This window comes from Erinaceus europaeus, chromosome 12 (assembly GCF_950295315.1).
Source record: "Erinaceus europaeus chromosome 12, mEriEur2.1, whole genome shotgun sequence".
Taxonomy (NCBI): domain Eukaryota; kingdom Metazoa; phylum Chordata; class Mammalia; order Eulipotyphla; family Erinaceidae; genus Erinaceus; species Erinaceus europaeus.
Genome location: NC_080173.1, coordinates 67,715,768 through 67,735,303, shown reverse-complemented (window position 1 = coordinate 67,735,303; position 19,536 = coordinate 67,715,768). Strand labels below are relative to the sequence as shown.

Genomic DNA, 19,536 nt, shown 5'->3' with positions numbered 1-19,536 from the left:
CTCTTGACTGACGAATCCGCTGAGTATTAAGTAATGTCCATCCCTATCTTTTTTTTTATTTAAAAAAGGAGACATTAACAAAATCATAGGATAAGAGGGGTACAACTCCACACAATTCCCACCACCAGATCCCTATCTTTTTACATTTTATTTATTTTAAGGTCTATCGTGTCAGATAGGAAAACAGCTGTTCCTGCCCTTTTTGGGGGTCCATTGGCTTGTATGATAGTTTTCCATCATTTCACTTTGAGTCTGTACTTGTCTTGTTGAGTTAGGCAGGATACCTACAGACAGCATACGGTTGGATTGTGTTTACTGATCCATCTTCCTACTCTGTGCTTTTTAATAGGTGGATTAAGGCCACTGACATTTACTGATATTATAGATTGAAGATATTTTAATGTCATTATTGTAGATTTTAGAGTGTTCTGATTTAGGGCATATTTATGGTGATCTGATTATTTATAGGAGACCTTTCAGAACTTCTTTCAGGGCAGGCTTGGTGATAGTTGATTCCTTCAACTATTGCTTGTCTGAGAAGGTTTTTATGCCTCCATCTAGTCTGAATGAGAGTCTAGCAGGATACAATAGCCTTGGTTGAAAGCCTTACTGAGCACTCGATAGCTATCTTGCCATTCTCTTCTGGCCTGTAGTGTTTGTGTGGAGAAGTCTGCTGCTAATCTTATGGGTTTTCCTCTGTAGGTGACTCTCACAGCCTTCAGGATCCTTTCTTTTGCCTTTATTCCTCTCCATTCTAAATATGATGTATCTTGGTGTTTTTAACTCTGGGTTAATTCTGTTTGGGACCCTCTGGGCTTCTTGAACCTTTATGTCTTTTATTGTTTAGGCTAGGAAGTTCTCATCTATTATGTCACGTAGAATGCTTTCTTCCCCTCCCTCTCTTTCTTCCTTTGGTAAGCCAATAATGCATATATTATTTCTTCTGAAGTCATCCCACATGTCTCTATTGTTTTCAGTATCTCTTGAACTCTTTTTGAGAGCTCGTACTTCTTTCTCAGTTTTCTCTAATTCATCTTCAGTCTTGCTAATTCTGTTTTCTGCCTTATTTATTCTCTCTCCCCTCTGTTGTTGTTTGTAGCTCCAGCTATTTTGTTAGCCTGTTCTGATACTGTATTAGCTTGTTCAATTAGTTGTGCTCTTAGCTCAATTATTTCAGCTCTCTGATTACGTTGAGAGTGTTTTCTTTCAGAGTCTCATTAGTTGTTTTCCCATTTCTGATGACTTTACTTTCAAACTCCTTCCTCACTCTTGTGACTAATTCCTTAGTGTGTGAATGTTGACCTCATCTGTGCTTCTAACTCTGTGGGTTTTTAGCTGGGCTTTTTTTCTGGTTAATTTCCCCAATGTTTCTTCTTGGTTTAACCATTGTATATATAGTTGAAGCACAGGGGCTCTTAAAGCTTTTTTGTTGTTGTTGTTCTTTTTCTTCTCTGTAGGCTATGGGAGCTTGAGGGTGTTTTTTTTTTTTTTTTCAACTATAAGTAGGCTTTTTAGCTTAATCACTCACTCCTGACCAAGAGATAAATCAGGGTGGGGGAGAAATAGCACAGTGGTTATGCAAAGACACTCCAACGCCCAAGGATCCAAAGCCCTGGGATCAATTCAGTTGCTCTGGCAACAGCCAGAACCAAGCTGCAAGTACTACTTCCAAACAAATTTGTTTCCAAACTAATCCTATTTATACTCTGTGGGTTCTGTGGCAGTTATTCACCGTGTCTCCCAATTCATCAGGAGAACAATGTGGAAAGGCTCCCACTATACAGCCCCACCTCTAGTCCACTAGGGTGTAGCTCTTCTCCTGAGTTTCCTGGTCAGTTCTCTGTCCCCCAATGCCAGCACAGGGCCTCCTGGCTGCTGCTCCAGCCTCTGAGGGGCAGTAGCAATGGAGACTCACAGTTGCATTTGGTGAACCCCAAAGGAGTCCTCTCCTCCTTTCAGCAGTCTTTTTGTTGGTAAAACAGAGTGGAAGTGGTGTCTCAACCGGCAAACTGCCAGGCTTGTTACCAGCCTCTCAGGAGTAGGTATGGGCTTTAGCCCCAGGAATCTCTGCTTAGGCTCCTCTCTGTCCACGAGCCACATGCGTTTGCACTCACTGGTGATTTGGTGGGTTCCCAAAGTAGTTCTAGTTCTGTCTTGCTGAGGTCCCTGGTGGTCTCCTTTGGTATTGCTAGTTGATGTAGGAGAGGAGAAAAACGCAGCTGCTGCTACTCTGTAGCCCTGCCTCAGGGAGACTCTTTTTGTATCACTATTCTAAAAATTGTTGGGCCTCAAAAAGATAATCACTACTCTGAAATCCTCATTTTTTTCTTTACTGATCCTCAAAATAAGCATCTCTTTGTATAGATGCCCAACATCAGGAATTCATCCCTTTAAACTAAATTTTCAAATGTACTTACATAAACACAAAAGCAGAGATTGTACAGTGAATTCCCCTTTCTCATATTCATTAACCCAATTACAACTATCACTATGAGGTGTACCCACCACCTCAGCACTGCTCAGCTCTGATTTATGGTTGTGCAAGGAACTGAATCTGGGACTTTGGTGCCTCAGGCATAACTATCATGCTATCTTTCTTGTTCCATTTAACTATTTTATTTATTTATTTATTTATTTATCCTTCTGGGTGGCAAGGATGAAACTCAGGGATTATACCCCACTTAATCATTTTGAAGTATAGGGTTCAGTGGCATTATATGCACTCACAATATTATGCAATCATCACTGCCGTCTATCTCCAGAATTTTTTTCTTAAAGTATTTTATTTATTTATTTATTCATGAAGAAGACTGGCAGACGGAAAGAACCAGACATCACTTTGGTACATGTGCTGCAGGGATTGAACTCAGCACCTTATCCTTGAGAGTCCTGTGCTTTATTCATTGTGTCAACCCCCGAACCACTCCATAATTAAAAAAAAAAATTCTCCAAGCAGAAATTTGAACCCACTAAGCAATAACTTCCTCACCCTTCCCTAAGAACCCAAGTAACCTTTTATCAACTTTCTATCCCTGTTTACCTTTGTGAGATACCCCATAACAGCAAAACCTTTTGTACCTAGCTTATTTCATTAGTATAATGCCCATATTTGATATATGTCAAAACGCCATCCCTTTTCCTGGCTAAATAATACTCAGTTGTGTGTACATATCACACTTTGCTTATCTGTTGATGGACAGTTGGACTGTTTGTTCCACTTGGTTATAATCATCTATTAAATTCTTATGAAAGAAATCAGATTATCTTTTTAATAGGTTATTTTTTCCTTGAAATTACTCTAGCTTTTAAAAGTACCAAAGAATGCCACTGTAGTAAATCTACTGGTCAATTCCTAGTCCTCTTCTTACTCAACTTCTGTTGTGTCCAGTACAGCTTTTGGTTAATACTTTCTTGAAACACTTCCTTCAGTTAACCCTGGGGCACTGAGTATTCCTGGTTTTCTTCTTCTATCATTTGCTATTTCTTATTTTATTTCTTAATTTCTTTTCGTTTTCTCTTTCTCTTTTATCAATATCTAAACATTAGAGTGCTTTAGAAATTAGATCTTGGGTGATCTTTAATCTTCTTTAATGTGCTCAGAATGGTATCACTTAAAGATGCTGCAGTAGTGGCTCTAAATACCAATTATTTGTTGATGAAACTAATATTCTTATCTTCAGCACAGTATATTTAAGTCTACTTCCCACTTGAAAGTTGAAAAAAATTTTTTAAAAGATTTTATTTATTTATGAGAAAGATAGGAGGAGAGAGAAAGAACCAGACACCACTCCGGCACATGTGCTGCTAGGGATCAAACTTAGGACCTCATGCTTGAGAGTCCAAAGCTTTATCACTGCGCAACCTCCCAGACCACAGAAAATATATTTTTAACTTAATTCTTTTTCATCTCTTGCTGAACCCCACACCTTCTACAGTCTTCCTCACTTCATCATGATGCTACTAATTAAAACAATTGCTTAGGTTGAAATCCTAACACAAACTTCTTTCTCACATACTCTATATACAATTCATTAGTAAGTCTTGAAAAAAAAATTTATGTACTTGTAAAGTGATACTGGAGATCAAACAGAGCCTCATTCATTTGAGGCAAACACATTACTCCTAGCCTCCCTGTCAATGTTTTGTATTAATTAGATCACATATAATAATCATGTTATCGTGGTCCGGGAGGTGGTGCAATGGATAGGGCACTGGATTCTCAACCATGAGGTCCTGAGTTCAATCCCTGGCAGCACATGTACCAGAGTGATAGTTGGCTCTTTCTCTCTCTCCTCCTATCTTTCTCATAAATAAATAAATAAATAAATAAATAAAATCTTAAAAAAAAAGAACCCCCCCTTTAAAAAATAATAATAATATTATCTATCCTTACAGGAGCTTCGCCACTCCTGGATAGAGTTTTTATTTAGACAGAAGGTTGCAGAGATAGCATAATGGTTATGGAAAAAAGATTTTCATGCCTGAGGTTCTGAGACCCCACATTCAATTCCCAGAATGACCATAAGCCAGAGCTGAACAGTGCTCTGGTTAAAAGAGAAAAAGAGCACTAGAGAAATGGAAAGAGAGACACTACAGCACTGAAACATCCTTCAGTGCAGTGGGGACCATGTTCCCAGCTAAGTCACATGCACTGCATGACAAAGTTGTTTTTTTTTAAATGAGTTAGTGAGAGAGAACAAGAATGAGAGAAAGTGAGTGAGTACAAACTGGAGTTGTACTCCAGTTGTCTTTATTGCTTTATCATGTGATGCCAGGAGTCCCATGCATGTAAAACATGAGAGCTATTCCTGAGTCTACTTAATTGGCAACATGAAGCCCTTTTATTCAGTTACTTTCATTTCAAATTTAACTTTGAAATGCTTGTCATTCTTAGTTAACACAACTCTTCAACTAGTAACCTGTGTATCAGTTATTTATAGCTTTTCTAGAAGAACAAACATCTGGGTTTAATCTAATTATAAAGAGATCTTAGATGGGGGCCGGGTGGTGGTGCACTGGATAAGTGCACAGACCACACAATGATCCCGGTTCCAGCGCCTGGCTCACTGACTGCAGGGGGGTTGCCTCACAAGCGGTAAAGCAGGTTTGCAGGTGTCTTTCCCTCTCCCCTTTCTGTCCTATTAAAAAAAAGGGAAGGGATAAAGAAAGAGAGAGAGAGAAAGGGAGAAAGGAGAAAAGAAATGGTCCCCAGGAGCAGTGGATTCATAGTGTCAGCACCAAGTCCCATCAATAACCCTGGAGGCAAAAAAAAAAAAAAAACACTTCACACCGTAACAAATAACCTCAGCAAGGATGACATCTTTACTTGGTTAACATGAAAGCAGAACTCTCAGTTGTACCTTGATAACAAGCTTATCTGCAATCAAACTGAGATATAAAGGCATTGTAATTCTAATGATAGACGTAAAAATATTTACAAATCCAATTCAAGCATTGGTAAAAGGAATGAAAAAGAAACAGTATAAGCATTTTATTTACCTGTGTTTATATGGCTATTCCATGCTTAAGTGACAAGGTCTGAACATAACCCAAATGAATTATTTACTAAGCCAGGATATTTTTTTAGAGTTCATGTATGGATATACACACTGTTACTTCCATTCTGAACCTTACAGGGTTGAAATGATACAAATTTCCTGGTGAATTCATATTCTATTCTTTTGTAATAAAAAAGATCAAGGATATTACCTGAAGTAGATAAAATATGAGCAGAAGAGATCAAGGCCAAGAGATTATAAAATGGGTTTGTTAGATACTAGAATGTCTAGGTGATACTCTTTAAAGTTACAGCCTCTCCTATCCAAAAGTGGCTGACTGATACAACTATCAACCAATGGTTGAATGATATTCTCTCTGGATGGTTTCCAAAAGTGGTTAACCTTACATGTAATGGGTTCCTACAAAACACAAAGAAATAGAATATTTTCCTTTAGAGTTTGGAAATGACATTTTAGGCTGATCAGTCATCCTGAACTCACCAGTCTTGAGCATGGTTACTAGCTTCCTGAGGTGGAAGTGGGCTGGCTAATCGAGATACTTGAATCCAAACTGCATCATACAAGTCTTTCTTCCGGGTATGCACAGTACATGGAACAATCAGTGGCATTCCAAAGAGGCTAGGACGATTCTTCTGAGATGACAAGAAATACAGTTCTGTCCTCATCTGTATGTAAACAAAAGAGAGCTGAGGAGACAGACTCTGATAATTCCTTTTCTTTATAAAATTGCCAAGAATAGAAATCATAATATTCTCAAACTATTCATTGGTATTATTATTATTATTATGCCTCCAGGGTTATTGCTGGGGTTTGGTGCCAACACCATGAATCCACTGCTTATGGAGACTATTTTTCCCATTTTGTTGCCCTTGTTGTTGCCAGTGTTGTGGTTGTTATTATTGTCAGAGCTGATGTTGTTGTTGGATAGGACAGAGAGAAATGGAGAGAGGAGGGGAAGACAGAGAGGAGGAAAGATAGACACCTGCAGACCAATTTCACCGCTTGAGAGGTGACCCCCCTGCAGGTGGGGATCCGGGGGCTTGAACCGGGAATCTTTATGCCAGTCCTTGCACTTTGCTCCATGTGCACTTAACCCACTGTGCTACCACCCAGCCCCCGTTGGTATTCTTTTAAACTATAAGATTATCCTTATGAATATGAAGACAATGGGTTAAAGTGGAGTAATTAAAAAGGTTAAGGTGTCACTAGTGTTAGAGCTGTTGTCTATCTTGGATTATATCAACATTGAATATTTTCTTTCTTTTAAAAAATTTCTCCCTTTCGTTTATTATCATTATTGTTGTTGTTGTTTGCAGCACTGAAGGCTTACACATGTATGATTTCACTGCTCTGGATTCCTTTTTCACTTAGCGTGTGGGAACAGTTCCACCTCATTTATTATTATTATTATTATTACTATCAACACCAGGGCTATTGCTGGGGCTTAGTGCCTGCACAATGAATCCACTACTCCTGGTAGTTATTCCCCTCCCCTTTTCTTTTATTAGATAGGACAGAAAGAAATTGAGGGGTGGGGAGACAGAGAGAGAGAGAGAGAGAGAAAGAGAAAGAGAAAGAGAGATAACTGCAGACATGCTTCACCACTTGTGAAGCTTCTCCCTTGCAGGTGGGCAGTAGGGGCTTGAACCAGGGTCTTGTGCATGGTACTATGTATGCTTGACCAGGTGCACTATTATGCAGATTTTCCCCCCCTGCCAAGCTTCACTGCAGTGCTCTTTCTCTTTCTTCTACCACTCTCCCTCCCTCCCCCCCCCTTTTTTTTTTTAAATTTGGGCATTCCCTTTTGTTGCCTTTTTTTTTTATTGTCATAGTTATTATTGTTGTCATCATTATTGAATAGGACAGAAAGAAATGGAGAGAGGAGGGGAAGACAAAGAAGGGGAGGGAGAAAGATAGACACCTGCAGACCTGCTTCACCGCTTGTGAAGCGACTCCCCTGCAGGTGGGGAGCCGGGGGGACCCCTGTGCTTCCCTCCCTTTTTTCTTTACTGCTAGGGATCAAACCAAGATCCTCACATATGCACAGTATGCAGCCTAGGGGGCCAGGCAATGGTATGTACACCAGGTTGGCACCTGGTTAAACACACATAGCACTATGCATATGCACGAACCCCACCTGCAGGGGAGATGCTTCACAAGCAGGTCAGCAGGTGTCTCCCTTCCCCCATCTCTCAATTTATTTCTGTCCTATCCAATAAAATGGAGAAAAAAAAAAAGGAAAAATGGCTGCCAGGAGCAGTGGATTTGTAGTACTGGCACCAAGCCCCAGTGATAACCCTGGATGCAAAAAAAAAATAATAATAATAAAAATGCACTCTACCCATTTCACTTTTTATTTGGGGGGGGTGCACCAAGGAATGAACCCTGAGTATCATAAGGCTCCCCTGGTGGTGTGTGGACTTAAATCTAGGGCTTCATGCTTAGTAAATCACACACTTGACCATATGAGCTATTTCTGGCCCCCTGTTTATTTTTTATTTTTTTATTTTTTTACTTTTTACCAGAGACTGTTTAGTTCTGGCTTATGGTGGTATGGGAGGCTGAATGTGGGACTTTGGAGCCTCAGGCATAAAAGTCCCTTTACATAACCAACCACCATGTTGTCTCCCCTATTCAAAAGAATTCTGGTCTTTTTTTTTTTAAGATTTTATTTATTTATTGTATACAGACCCAGAGAATTTGTTAGGAAATGGGCAAAGAGAAGGAGTGATAAAGAGACACCTGCATTACTGCTTCACTGCTTATGAAGCATTCTCCTGAAGGTGTGCTCAATCAGGTGCACTAACACCTGCCTCCTGCCTCTGATTTTTAATACTGAGTGAAGACATCATTTCATACTTTAGGACATCATGAATAGCACTGAATCCTTGCTTGATGATCTAGATTAAGTGCCTGCATTGGAGTGCAGTCAATGAAGATAAGAGAATATCTATGTTTTACAACTGAAACTGGCAAGACCAGTTGTAACTGGTTTAGTTAGCATTAAACTAACCATTTTTCGGTGCACTGCAATGATGTAGCCCGTAAAGGGGTTGTCAGGAAGAGATGGCATATGACCATTCACCATTCCATTTGTGAAGTTCTTCTCAGTTCCACATGGCACAACAGTGTTTGGCATTCCATTAGGGATAAACAGTGGTCGAGGTAGGTCGCCATTGGTGGTTAGGGCAAATATTCCATTTGTAGAGGGAGAGGAGGAGAAGTCTATAAATTCAAAGATAAGTATGTATATATATATATGTGTGTATATTATAAGCTTTGGCACCTCTGCACACTAGCTTTTCTTAAATATTATGGAAAATCAGACCACTGACAACGTAGTCTCTTTTAACAAAGGACAGGAAAACATCTAGAATTCCTTTTTTCTTTTTCTTTTAAGACACACACACACACACACCAAAAGACAATAGCACCGAAGCTTCCTTCAATGTGAAGGGCTCAAACCTGGGTTGCATACATGGCAATGCAGCACACTATCCATGTGAACTTGCCAGACACCTAAAATTCTTATTGCTCAACAAGAAGTCTAGGGTGCCTGAAAGATTTAGATTTCAGTTTTTTTAAAAATTTTTTTTTAATCATTATTTTTATTGGATAGAGACAGCCAGACATTGAGAGGGGAGGTGAAGGGAGAGAGGGAGAGACAGAGAGAAACTTGCAGCCCTGCTTTACCACTCATAAAGCTTTCCCTCTGCAGTGGCGACTGGGGGCTCAAACCTGGGTCTTTGAGCACTGTAACATGTGCTCAACCAGGTACGCCACCACCGTTTTATTTCTATAATTTTATTTCTATAATAAAACCACTCAGGTTTTATTTCTATAATTCATATATATGGCTAAATGACAAGAACAACTGCTGGGAAGTGATAATAAAACTTCTGCAGAGAACTTGAAAAACAAGATCAGAAGAGAAAACACAAGTAGAACCTGAACTGGAGTTGGTGTATTGCACCAAAGTAAAAGACTCTGGGATGGGTGGGCAGGAAGAGTACAGGTCCAAAAAGGATGACAGAGGGTCTAGTGGGGGTTGTATTGTTATGTGGAAATCTGAGAAATGTTATGCATGTACAAACTACTGTATTTACTGCTGAATGTAAAACATTAATCCCCCAATAAAGAAATTAAAAAAAAAAAAAAAAAAGAAAAAGAAAACTCCTGCAAAAAACTTTATTATCTCCATGTTGTAGCACATAATTAGTCCTACTTGTGTACTTTCTTTTCTCAAAAAATAGAATTCTTGGGGCTGGGTAGTAGCATACTTGGTTAAGTGCACATATCAGTCACCATGTACAAGGACTCAGGCTTGAGTCCCAGCTTTCCACCTGCAGGGGAAGGCTTAATGAGCAGTGAAGCAGGTCTGCAGGTCTTTCTCTCCCCCTTCTACCTCCTCCCCTCTCAATTTCTCTCTGTCCTGTCAAATAAAAATAGCAAGAAAAAAAAATCAAATTAACAACAACAACAACAACAACAAAAAGGCAGCCTGGAGAAGTAGATTTGTAGTGCCTACATTGAATCCCAGCAATAACCCTGGTGGAAAAAAAAAATCTGCATTCCTCTAAAATAATGTTTTATTCAGCATGATAGACTTAAGCCAAACGCTGTTTTTGTTTTATCTTTATGATTTTTTTTTTTTTAGAGCACTTTCCAGTTCATAGAAAAAGTGAAAAAAGTATAAAAATTTTCCAGATTGGCATAACCTCTACTATTATCAACAGTTCCAGTAAGAGATTTATGACAAAATGAAAAATGTTATTTTTAAAATTGAACGCATTTCCTTTGTCTCACTGGACAAATTTTAAATATCCAATAGTTCATGTGATAAGGATACTATATTGGATGGCAAAGACTATAATTTCCACCAATGCAGACAGGGCTATTGGATAGTGGTCACTTAAACAAAAAAGCAACACTGAATCACCTATCAATAGATCACCAGCACTTCCTGCATAATGCCAATGAGAGAATAATTTTTTTCTGAAGATCTTTATAGTTAAGGGATGAATCTAATTACCTAATTATAAGCTCCATAAAGAAGAACATATTAATGACCAAAAAGTATCACTGAGTAAATATTAAATCATATGCTTATATTAAAGATTTCCTTTTAGTCATAATTTTTTTAAAAAGTTTTTTATATTTACTTATTTATTTATTCTTTTGTTGCCCTTGTTATGTTATTGTTGTAGTTATTATTGTTGTCGTTACTGAATAGGACAGAGAGAAATGGAGGAGGGGAAGACAGAGAGGGGGAGAGAGATACCTGCAGACCTGCTTCACTACTTGTGAAGCGACTCCCCTGCAGGTGGGGAGCTGCGGGCTCAAACTGGGATCCTTACGCCGGTCCTTGTGCTTTGTGCCACATGCACTTAACCCGCCGCGCAACCGTCTGACTCCCATAATGTTTTTTATGTTTAACATATTCCTTTCATACACATTTCAATGTTAGTATTAAATAAAAGATGTAAGAGAATTTCAGCAGTAGACTTAAATAGTCATTTAGGTTTTCTGAATTTTAGGTCCCTCATCTATAAAATGAGAAATGTGATCCAATGGATCATAAAGATTCTTTCAAATTCTAAAATCTCTTTGTTCTGATAGCTGTTAGTAATACAAACATAAAAAGAAAAGCAGCCCTTAGATCAATATTTAAAGCTGAAATTATGGGCAGGTGCTCTATTTTGATCTTACCTGTCTGTATTGGACTAGAAGCTGAAATTGGAGATCCAGGGATGGGAATTTCAAATGCACACAGAAATCCACTCACTGAAAGACGTACTTTTTGGTTGTCCTGAGGGAAATTCTTCAGGAAAAAAAAAATCACATAAGAAAGGAGAGTTGAAGCTTCCCCCTGCAGATGGAGGCTGGGGGCTTAAACCTGGCTCTTTATGCATGGTAATGTGTGTGCTTTAGTGGGTCGCAGAATACTTGGTTCCCTCTCTGATATATTTGAGTGAATGCCATAAATATATATATTTGCTTCCAGGGTTATTGCTGGGGCTCCGTGCTTGCACTACGAATCCACTGCTCCTGGCAGCCATTTTTTCCATTTTTTGGATAGGTCAGAGAGGGGAGAGGGAAATAGAGAGGGGGGGAGACAGAGAGATCCCTGCAGACCTGCTTCACTGCTTGTGAAGCTATCCTTCTTGCAGGTAGGGAGCCAGGAGCTTGAACCAGGATCCTTGTGTGGTCCTTGCACTTCATACTATGTGAGCTTTGTTATTTTTTTATTTATCATAAAACAAAAGAGTGATTAACTTTGCTCAAAGAACTGAAAAAGGAATACTGATAAAACTGAAAATTAACCTTCTACAAAGAAAATATTTCATAGGAATGATTATTTTGTGTAACTGTGCCACTTGCTTTAAGCATCTAATCTGAAAACTCCTGGTGAGCTCTTACCTATGCTTTACATATTTTCTTTCTTTTAAAAAGTCTTTTATATTTTTATTATCTTTATTTATTTATTGGATAGAGACTGCCAGAAAATCGAGAGGGAAAAGTGATAGGGAGAGAGACAGAGAGACAACTGCAGCACTGCTTCACCACTCACAAGATTTCACCCTGCAGGTGGGGACTGCAGACTCAAAACTCTGGTCCTTATGTATAGTGATATGTGCGCTCAACCAGGAGCACCACCACCAAACCCCCATTACATGTTTTCAAAAATATGAGTGAGGTGGATGTTTGTTCAGAAACCCCAAAGATGAGTAGTATAAAAATATATCAATAGGAGGGCCAGGCAGGAGTACACTGGGTTAAGCGCACATAGTGTGAAGCACAAAGACCTGCTCAAGGATCCTGGTTCGAGGCCCCGGCTTCACAAGTAGTGAAGCAGGTGTCTATTTTTCTCTCCCCTTATCTCTCCTTCCCCTCTGTCCTATCCAATAAAATGGAAAAAATGGCCTCCAGGAACAGTGGATTTGTAGTGGTGGCACTGAGCCCCAGCAATAACCCTGAAGGCAAACAAAACAAACAAACAAACAAAAACAATAGTAGGAGTTCAATTTAGGGTAGGCAATATATTTATCCAGTTACTTGCTTCTTCAGCTGGTATATAGGAAGAAGTGATTTGTCTCCATTTGCAATTATTTTTTAACTTCTTAGTATGCTGAAAGGCTACATATATACACATAAATATATACTAAGAGTATTTACTCATAAATATAAAACATTTTAATCTAGGAAGAATTCTAGTGACAGTAAAAATACAGAAGAGTTGTCAAGTGTAGTGGCAGCTGTCATTGGAGAAAAATCTCATTTATCATTTACATAATAGTTGATAATAATAAATAGCCAATATTACCTTTATGTTGGAACCATGTACTTCCGCAAGAAGAATTTGTTCTGATTTAAGTCCACAGAGGTCACTCAGCTGTTTTTTTAATCCTGTATATTTTTCATCCATATTCAGCCTAAGTCCATATCGTATAGGAGTAGTACCATCTAATTTAATAACTATATAGAAAAAACATTTCAACAATAAATCAAATGAGGGTTTCATTGAATGCTCTGTATTATATAAATTCATGTGTATATAGTCTGGAAACAGTAAATTTTTTAGTTGTGAACTTTTATATGTAAATGTTATAATAGATGGTATTGAGGGACAATATGAAGCAAAATCATTATTTTTTGATGTTCATCTGATGTAGAAGTATGAATGGCTTTGCAAAGATTATTTTTTTGGCCACCAAGGTTATCCATGGAGTATGGTGGGTGTAAGACTCCACCTAACACCCCACCATTCCTGGTGGCTACTTTTTTGTTTTTCTTTTTTTACAGAGGGTAAGAGATCAAGAGAGAGGGAGAGACACATATCTATGGCACTGTTCCATTGCTCATGAAGTCTCCCTTCTGCAGGCAGGGGCTAGGGGCTTGAAATTGATTCCTTAAGCATTGTAATATGGTCTACAAGGTGAGTTACCACCTGGTCCTGTAATCACACATACACACACACTTTTTTTGGTCATTTGGGATTTCACTGTTGTGGGTCAACTTTTTAAGACAGAGACAGAGACAGAGATGGAGGGAGAAAGGAAAAGACACCATATCACTGAAGCTATCCCCAGGGTGGTGGGGGCAGGGCTTGAACCTAGGTTATGTGCATGACTAAGTAGAATTCTGCAAAATTTTATAACTAGAGTTGTGGCCATCCAGTGGCTTAATGGCTAAAGCTCTGGACTCACAAACATGATGTCTTGAGTTTGATTCCTAGTATTAACATATGTCAGAGTGATGTTCTGATTCTCTTTAAATATATAATTAATAATATTAAGAAAAGTTTCAGGCAGATTTCGATCTAACAGTTGGTTAGAAGAATCAATTGGTAGTCAAATCATTTCTGAAGTTAGACTGCTAGACCAAAACATGCTGACTACCAATCTTTATGAGAATTCATAAACAGATGATTATACTTAAAAATCTGTTGCTTGAATAAGGTAAAGACAACGGAGTTTAATAATTTTTCAGAGAGTTGGGTGGTAGCACAGTGGGTTAAGCACACATGGCACAAAGTGCAAGGACCGGCCTAAGGATCCTGTTCGAGCCCCTGGCTCCCCACCTGCAGGGGAGTTGCTTCACAAGTGGTGAAGCAGGTCTGCAGGTGTCTTTCTCCCCTTCTCTGCCTTTCCCCCCCCTCCATTTCTCTCTGTCCTATCCAACAACAATGATATCAATAACAACAACAACAATCCCTACAACAATAAGACAAGGGCAACAAAAGGAAATAAATAAATATAAAAAAAAAATAATAATTTTCCAGAAGTTTGTGACCTACCTGTTATTTCTAAGTGCATATAACTGTCCATTGGTAGTGGCAATGACAAAAAATTAAAAGGATCAAATCGAACACTTATATGCCCACATGTCTTGCATTTGACTTGAGACCTTAGCTGCCCATGGAACAAATCCACAACAATTGATCTATTCCTTCTCAGATGGTTGTCCCAGGCCTAGGAAAGAGATTAGAAGCTTTTTCCCCCACATTGAAAAGGCAAGCATTTCTATACAAATTCAAGAAGGTTGATTAAATACTTTAGATTTAAGTGGCCAGAACTTTAGCCTTCATTCTAAAATATAAATACTCTCTGCCTAAAAATTTACAATTTAGATATAGCAGGTACTTTGTGAAGCAGCCAAACCACCTCTGATACTTTGTGAGAACTCTGATGATCACGGTGTTAGTGGTGGTGGGGGGAGCATAGAACTCTGCTAGTGGGTTGTAGTGTGGCACCAGACCCCATCAGTTTATAATATATCACTACTGAATCACTAATAAAAATCATATTTATTCTTTAAATGATAAAAGTACTTTGTTTGGGTATTACTACATAGTGATATTTAAGCAGAGAAATATATATTCCCTTATTTTCACATTAAAATTCTAATCATAGTTTAGTTTGTCTTTAAATTGTACAATATACATTCAGAGCCAGAACTCTTCATTAATGCCTATCTTAGAAACTCAGAGCTGACAAACCTCTGCAGCTACTTCCCAGTCGGGTCGGCCATTACTGTCCTTCAGTTCCACATATGGCTTCTCATGAACTCGGTTAAGATCTTCATGAAGACCATCCAAGAGAAAAGCCAGAAGTTCTTGGGAGTCTTGCTGCTGGAACCCATTAAACCTAGGAGCATATTTTGCTATGGTCCACTACAAAAATACAAAAAAATATTAGAAATCAAATGATTTGTTACCTCATATAACCTGGTATAAACATGCCCCATAATTCAGAAATGTTATAAAAAGGGATATAGTATAGCATTTAGTCTGTCTTGTTTTAGCAAATATATTTTAGATAGTTATGAAATCTTTTTAATTATAATCTGAAATGACTACTAAAAAGGGTTCTTTGCCAATACTGTGAACAGATTCAGTATAATAAGCTAAATAGTTTTATAGGTATGCATACGTAATTTAAGGCAGAAATATTAAAATAGCACACTGAAAGATTCCATGTTTTTTTCAATTTTCTATTGAAGGGATTAGTGGCTTACAGTAAATAGTAAATATGTTGTTGGTACAGGTGTAAAATTTGTTTTCCTTTTTAAAAATATTTTTTAATTAATTTTAGTTTTGAGAGAGATGCAGAGAGAGACACACACACAGAGAAACACCAGAGCACTGCTTAGCTCTGGCTTATGGTAGTGCGGGGGATTGAACCTGGGACTTAGGAACCTCAGGCATAAGAGTCTGTTTGCATAACCATTATGCTGTCTCCCCCACCCTAAACCTTTTTTAAATATTTATTTTCCTTTTGGTTGCCCTTCTTGTTTTATTGTTGTAGTTATTATTGTTGTTGTTTTTTACTTTATGTGTTTATTTTATTTTTTTAATTCTTTATTGGGGAATTAATGTTTTACATTCAACAGTAAATAGAATAGTTTGTACATGCATAACATTTCCCAGTTTTCCATATAACAATAGAACCCCCACTAGGTCCTCTGTCATCCTTCTTGGATCTGTATTCTCCCCACCCACCCCAATATTGTTGTTCTTGATGTCATTGTTGTTGGATAGGACAGAGAGAAATGAACAGAGGAGGGGAAGACAGAGATGGGGAGAGAAAGATAGACACCTGCAGATTTGCTTCACCGCTTGTGAAGCCATGCCCCTGCAGGTGGGAGCCAGGAGCTCCACCAGGGATTTTTTTTTTTTTGCCTCCAGGGTCATTGCTGGGGCTCAGTGCCTGTATCATGAACATGAATCCACTGTTCCTGGAGGCCATCCCCACCTTTTGTTGCCCTTGTTGTAACCTCGTTGTGGTCATTATTGCTGCTGTTGATGCTGTTCGTTGTTGGATAGGACAGAGAGAAACCGAGAGAGGAGGGGAAGGCAGAGAGGAGGAGAGAAAGATAGACACCTGCGCTTCACCGCTTGTGAAGCGACTCCCTTGCAGGTGGGGATCTGGGGGCTCGAACTGGAATCCTTACACCTGTCCTTGCGCTTTGCGCCACTTGTGCTTAACCCGCTGTGGTACCACCCCACTCGCTTCTTTTTTCTTCTTTTTGCCTCCAGGATTATCATGGGGCTTGGTGCCTGCATTATGAATCCACTGCTACTAGAAGCCATTTTCCCATTTTTGTTGCTATTGTTGTTGGATAGGACAGAGAGAAATGAGAGAGGGAAAGACAGAGAAGGGGAGAGAAAGACAGACCCCTGCAGATCTGCTTCACCACTTGTGAAGCGACTCACCTACAGGTGGGGAGCCGAGGGCTCGAACTAAGATCCCTACTTCTTATCATGTGCACTTCTTATCGTGTGCACTTAACCTGGTATGATACCGCCCAGGCCCCAAATTTCTCACTTTTCTATAAAACACTCTAACCCCTGGCCTAGGTTCCTCCTCCATCAACATGCACCAGGACTTGAGAGTTGCATCCCCCCAACCCCAACCCTAGATTCCTTTACTTTGGTGTAATACCAAACACAGTCCAAGTTCTGCTTTGTGTTTCCTCTTCTGTTTTTTTTTTAATTTCTTTAAAATTTTTTGTTATCTTTATTTATTTATTGGATAGAGACAGAAACTGAGAGAAAAGGGGGTGATAGAGAGACAGAGAGACACCTGCATCACTGCTTCACCACTCGAAAAGCTTTCCCCCTGCAGGTGGGGATGGGAGGGCTCAAACCCAGGTCCTTGCGCATTACAACTTGTACTCAACCAGGTTTATCACCACCCAGCCCCTTCCCTTCTGTTCTTATATATCAAGATCATCCCATATTCATCCTTCTCTTTCTGGCTTATCTCACTTAACATGATTCCTTCAAGCCCCATTTAAGATGAGGTGAGGAAGGTGAATCCATCAGTTTTAATAGCTGTATATATACCACCACTTTCTCATCCACTCATCTGTTGTTGGACACCTGGGTTGCCTCCAGGTTACCAGAGCACTGCTCAGCTCTGGCTTATGGAAGTGCTGGGGATTGAGCCTGGGAGCTAAGAGCCTCAGACAAAAGTTTTTTGCTCAGATACCAAGTTGCAGATACTACCATGATGCCAACCTGATTTCCCCGGGCAGACGACCTCACCAGTGTGTTCTGGAGGCCCCACCTCTCCAACAGGGAAAGACAGAAATAGACTCAGAGTATGGATATTCATACATGGATGTTCTCCCATGTTCAGTGGAGAAGCAATTACAGAAGCCAGACCTTCCACCTTCTGCACTCCATAATGATCCTGGGTCCATATTCCCAGAGGGATAAAGAGTAGGAAAGCTTTCAAGGGAGGGGATGGAATACAGAACTCTGGTGGTGGGAATTGTGTGGAATTGTATCCCTCTTATCCTATGGTCCTATTGATATTTTTATTTTATAAATAAATTTTTAAAAAGTCTTTTTGCATAACCACTATGCTATCTCCTCTGCCCATGCTGTTTTCTTTTAAAGTTAACTTTTAAAAAAGATTTTGTGGTGCCCCAAGTTTTATATTTGAGGTATAATCATTACACTTAATTGTAAGGACTAATTAGCTTGCAACCTTGATCAAACTATTTTAACTATCCTAAATCATGAAGTAGAGATTAACATTTTTTTTTATTAATTTTTATTAGATAGGAAAGAGAAATTGAGAGAAGACAGGGAGACTGAGTGAGAGAAAGACAGACACCAGCAGACCTGCTTCACCACTCGTGAAGTGGAACCCCTGCAGTTGGGGAGCAGGCACTGGAATCCAGGTCCTTGGGTTTGGTAATGTGTGTGCTTAACTGTGTGTACCACCACCCAGGCTAGGCACAACACTGTTTTTGTTGTTGTTTTGCTTTGTTTTTGCCTCCAGGGTTATTGCTGGAGCTCGTGCCTGCACTACAAATCCACTGCTCCTGGAGGCCATTTTTTCCATTTTGTTATTGTTGTTCTTATTGCTTCTGCTGCTGTTGTTGTTGGATAGGACAGAGAGAAATTGAGAGAGGAGGGGAAGGCAGAGAGGGTGAGAGAAAGATAAATACCTGCACACCTGCTTCACTTCTTGTGAAGTGACCTCCCACCCCTTGCAGATGGGGAGCCAGGGGCTCGAAAAGGGATCCTTATGCCGGTTCTTGTGCTTCACGGCATATGCACTTAATCTGGTGTGCTACCGCCAGGTCCCCCACGCTGTTTTTTATACTATAGGTTCACATAAGACATTGAATGAGGTGATATAAAGAATAGCATCTGGTAAGTGGTAAGAAGTCAAATTCTTAAGTTATTATTATTGTAATGGTTAATCTAGAAAGCTGCAACTGTGCTTAAATTTTTTTTTCCTTATTAGGGGGATTAATGGTTTATAGTCAAGAGTGAAATACAGTAGTTTGTATATGTGTAACATTTCTCAGTATTCCACATAACAATTCAACCCCCTTTAGGTCCTCCTCTGCTATCATATTCCAGGACCTGAACTCTCCTCATCACCCCAGAATATTACTTTGGAGTAATACACCGTGCTGCTTTTTTAATACAGCAATTTTTATTTTTTTAAGAGTGAAAGAGAAAATGTTTAAGTGGGGAACTGCCATTCTAGAAATCCAGGATGGCTTGCACGCAAGGCATGCACTCTATTGCCTAGTTACCTGTTCCATTCCTTTGCCATGCTTTAAAATGAAGGTTAAAAAAAAAGTTCTAATTAACAGTATGGGAGGAGGTGCAGTGAGTGGGTAAAGTGCAAAGTTCTCAAGCATGAGGTCCTGAATTCAATCTCCTTCTCTCTCTCTCTCTTCTCCTATTTCTTTCATTAATATGTACATGCGATCTTTTAAACAATTAATAAAACTCACATGTAATATTAATTTATAAAATATAAAATTTGTATCTATTGGGAATCGGGTGATAGTACAGCGGTTTAAGCGCACATGGCGCGAAGCACAAGGACCAGCGTAAGGAGCCCGGTTCAAGCCCTGGGCTCCCCACCTGCAGGGAAGTCGCTTCACAAGCGGTGAAGCAGGTCTTCAGGTGTCTATCTTTCTCTCCCCCTCTGTCTTCCCCTCCGCTATCCATTTCTTTCTGTCCTATCCAACAACAACGGCA

The 19,536-nt window shown here is 39.3% G+C and overlaps 1 protein-coding gene across 2 annotated transcripts in view; it reads right to left on the bottom strand.

Annotated features, from left to right (window-relative positions):
- Nucleotides 1–19,536, bottom strand: part of USP32 (ubiquitin specific peptidase 32) — a 173,958-nt gene that overhangs the window by 24,282 nt on the left and 130,140 nt on the right. For both annotated transcript variants that reach the window (XM_060203891.1, XM_060203892.1), the window contains exons 22-27: nucleotides 15,019–15,192; nucleotides 14,317–14,491; nucleotides 12,844–12,995; nucleotides 11,229–11,340; nucleotides 8,533–8,744; nucleotides 6,000–6,184 (exon numbers count right to left, since the gene is read on the bottom strand). In XM_060203891.1, coding sequence (XP_060059874.1) covers nucleotides 6,000–6,184; nucleotides 8,533–8,744; nucleotides 11,229–11,340; nucleotides 12,844–12,995; nucleotides 14,317–14,491; nucleotides 15,019–15,192 — 1,010 coding nt within the window. The remainder of the gene's footprint in view (nucleotides 1–5,999; nucleotides 6,185–8,532; nucleotides 8,745–11,228; nucleotides 11,341–12,843; nucleotides 12,996–14,316; nucleotides 14,492–15,018; nucleotides 15,193–19,536) is intronic.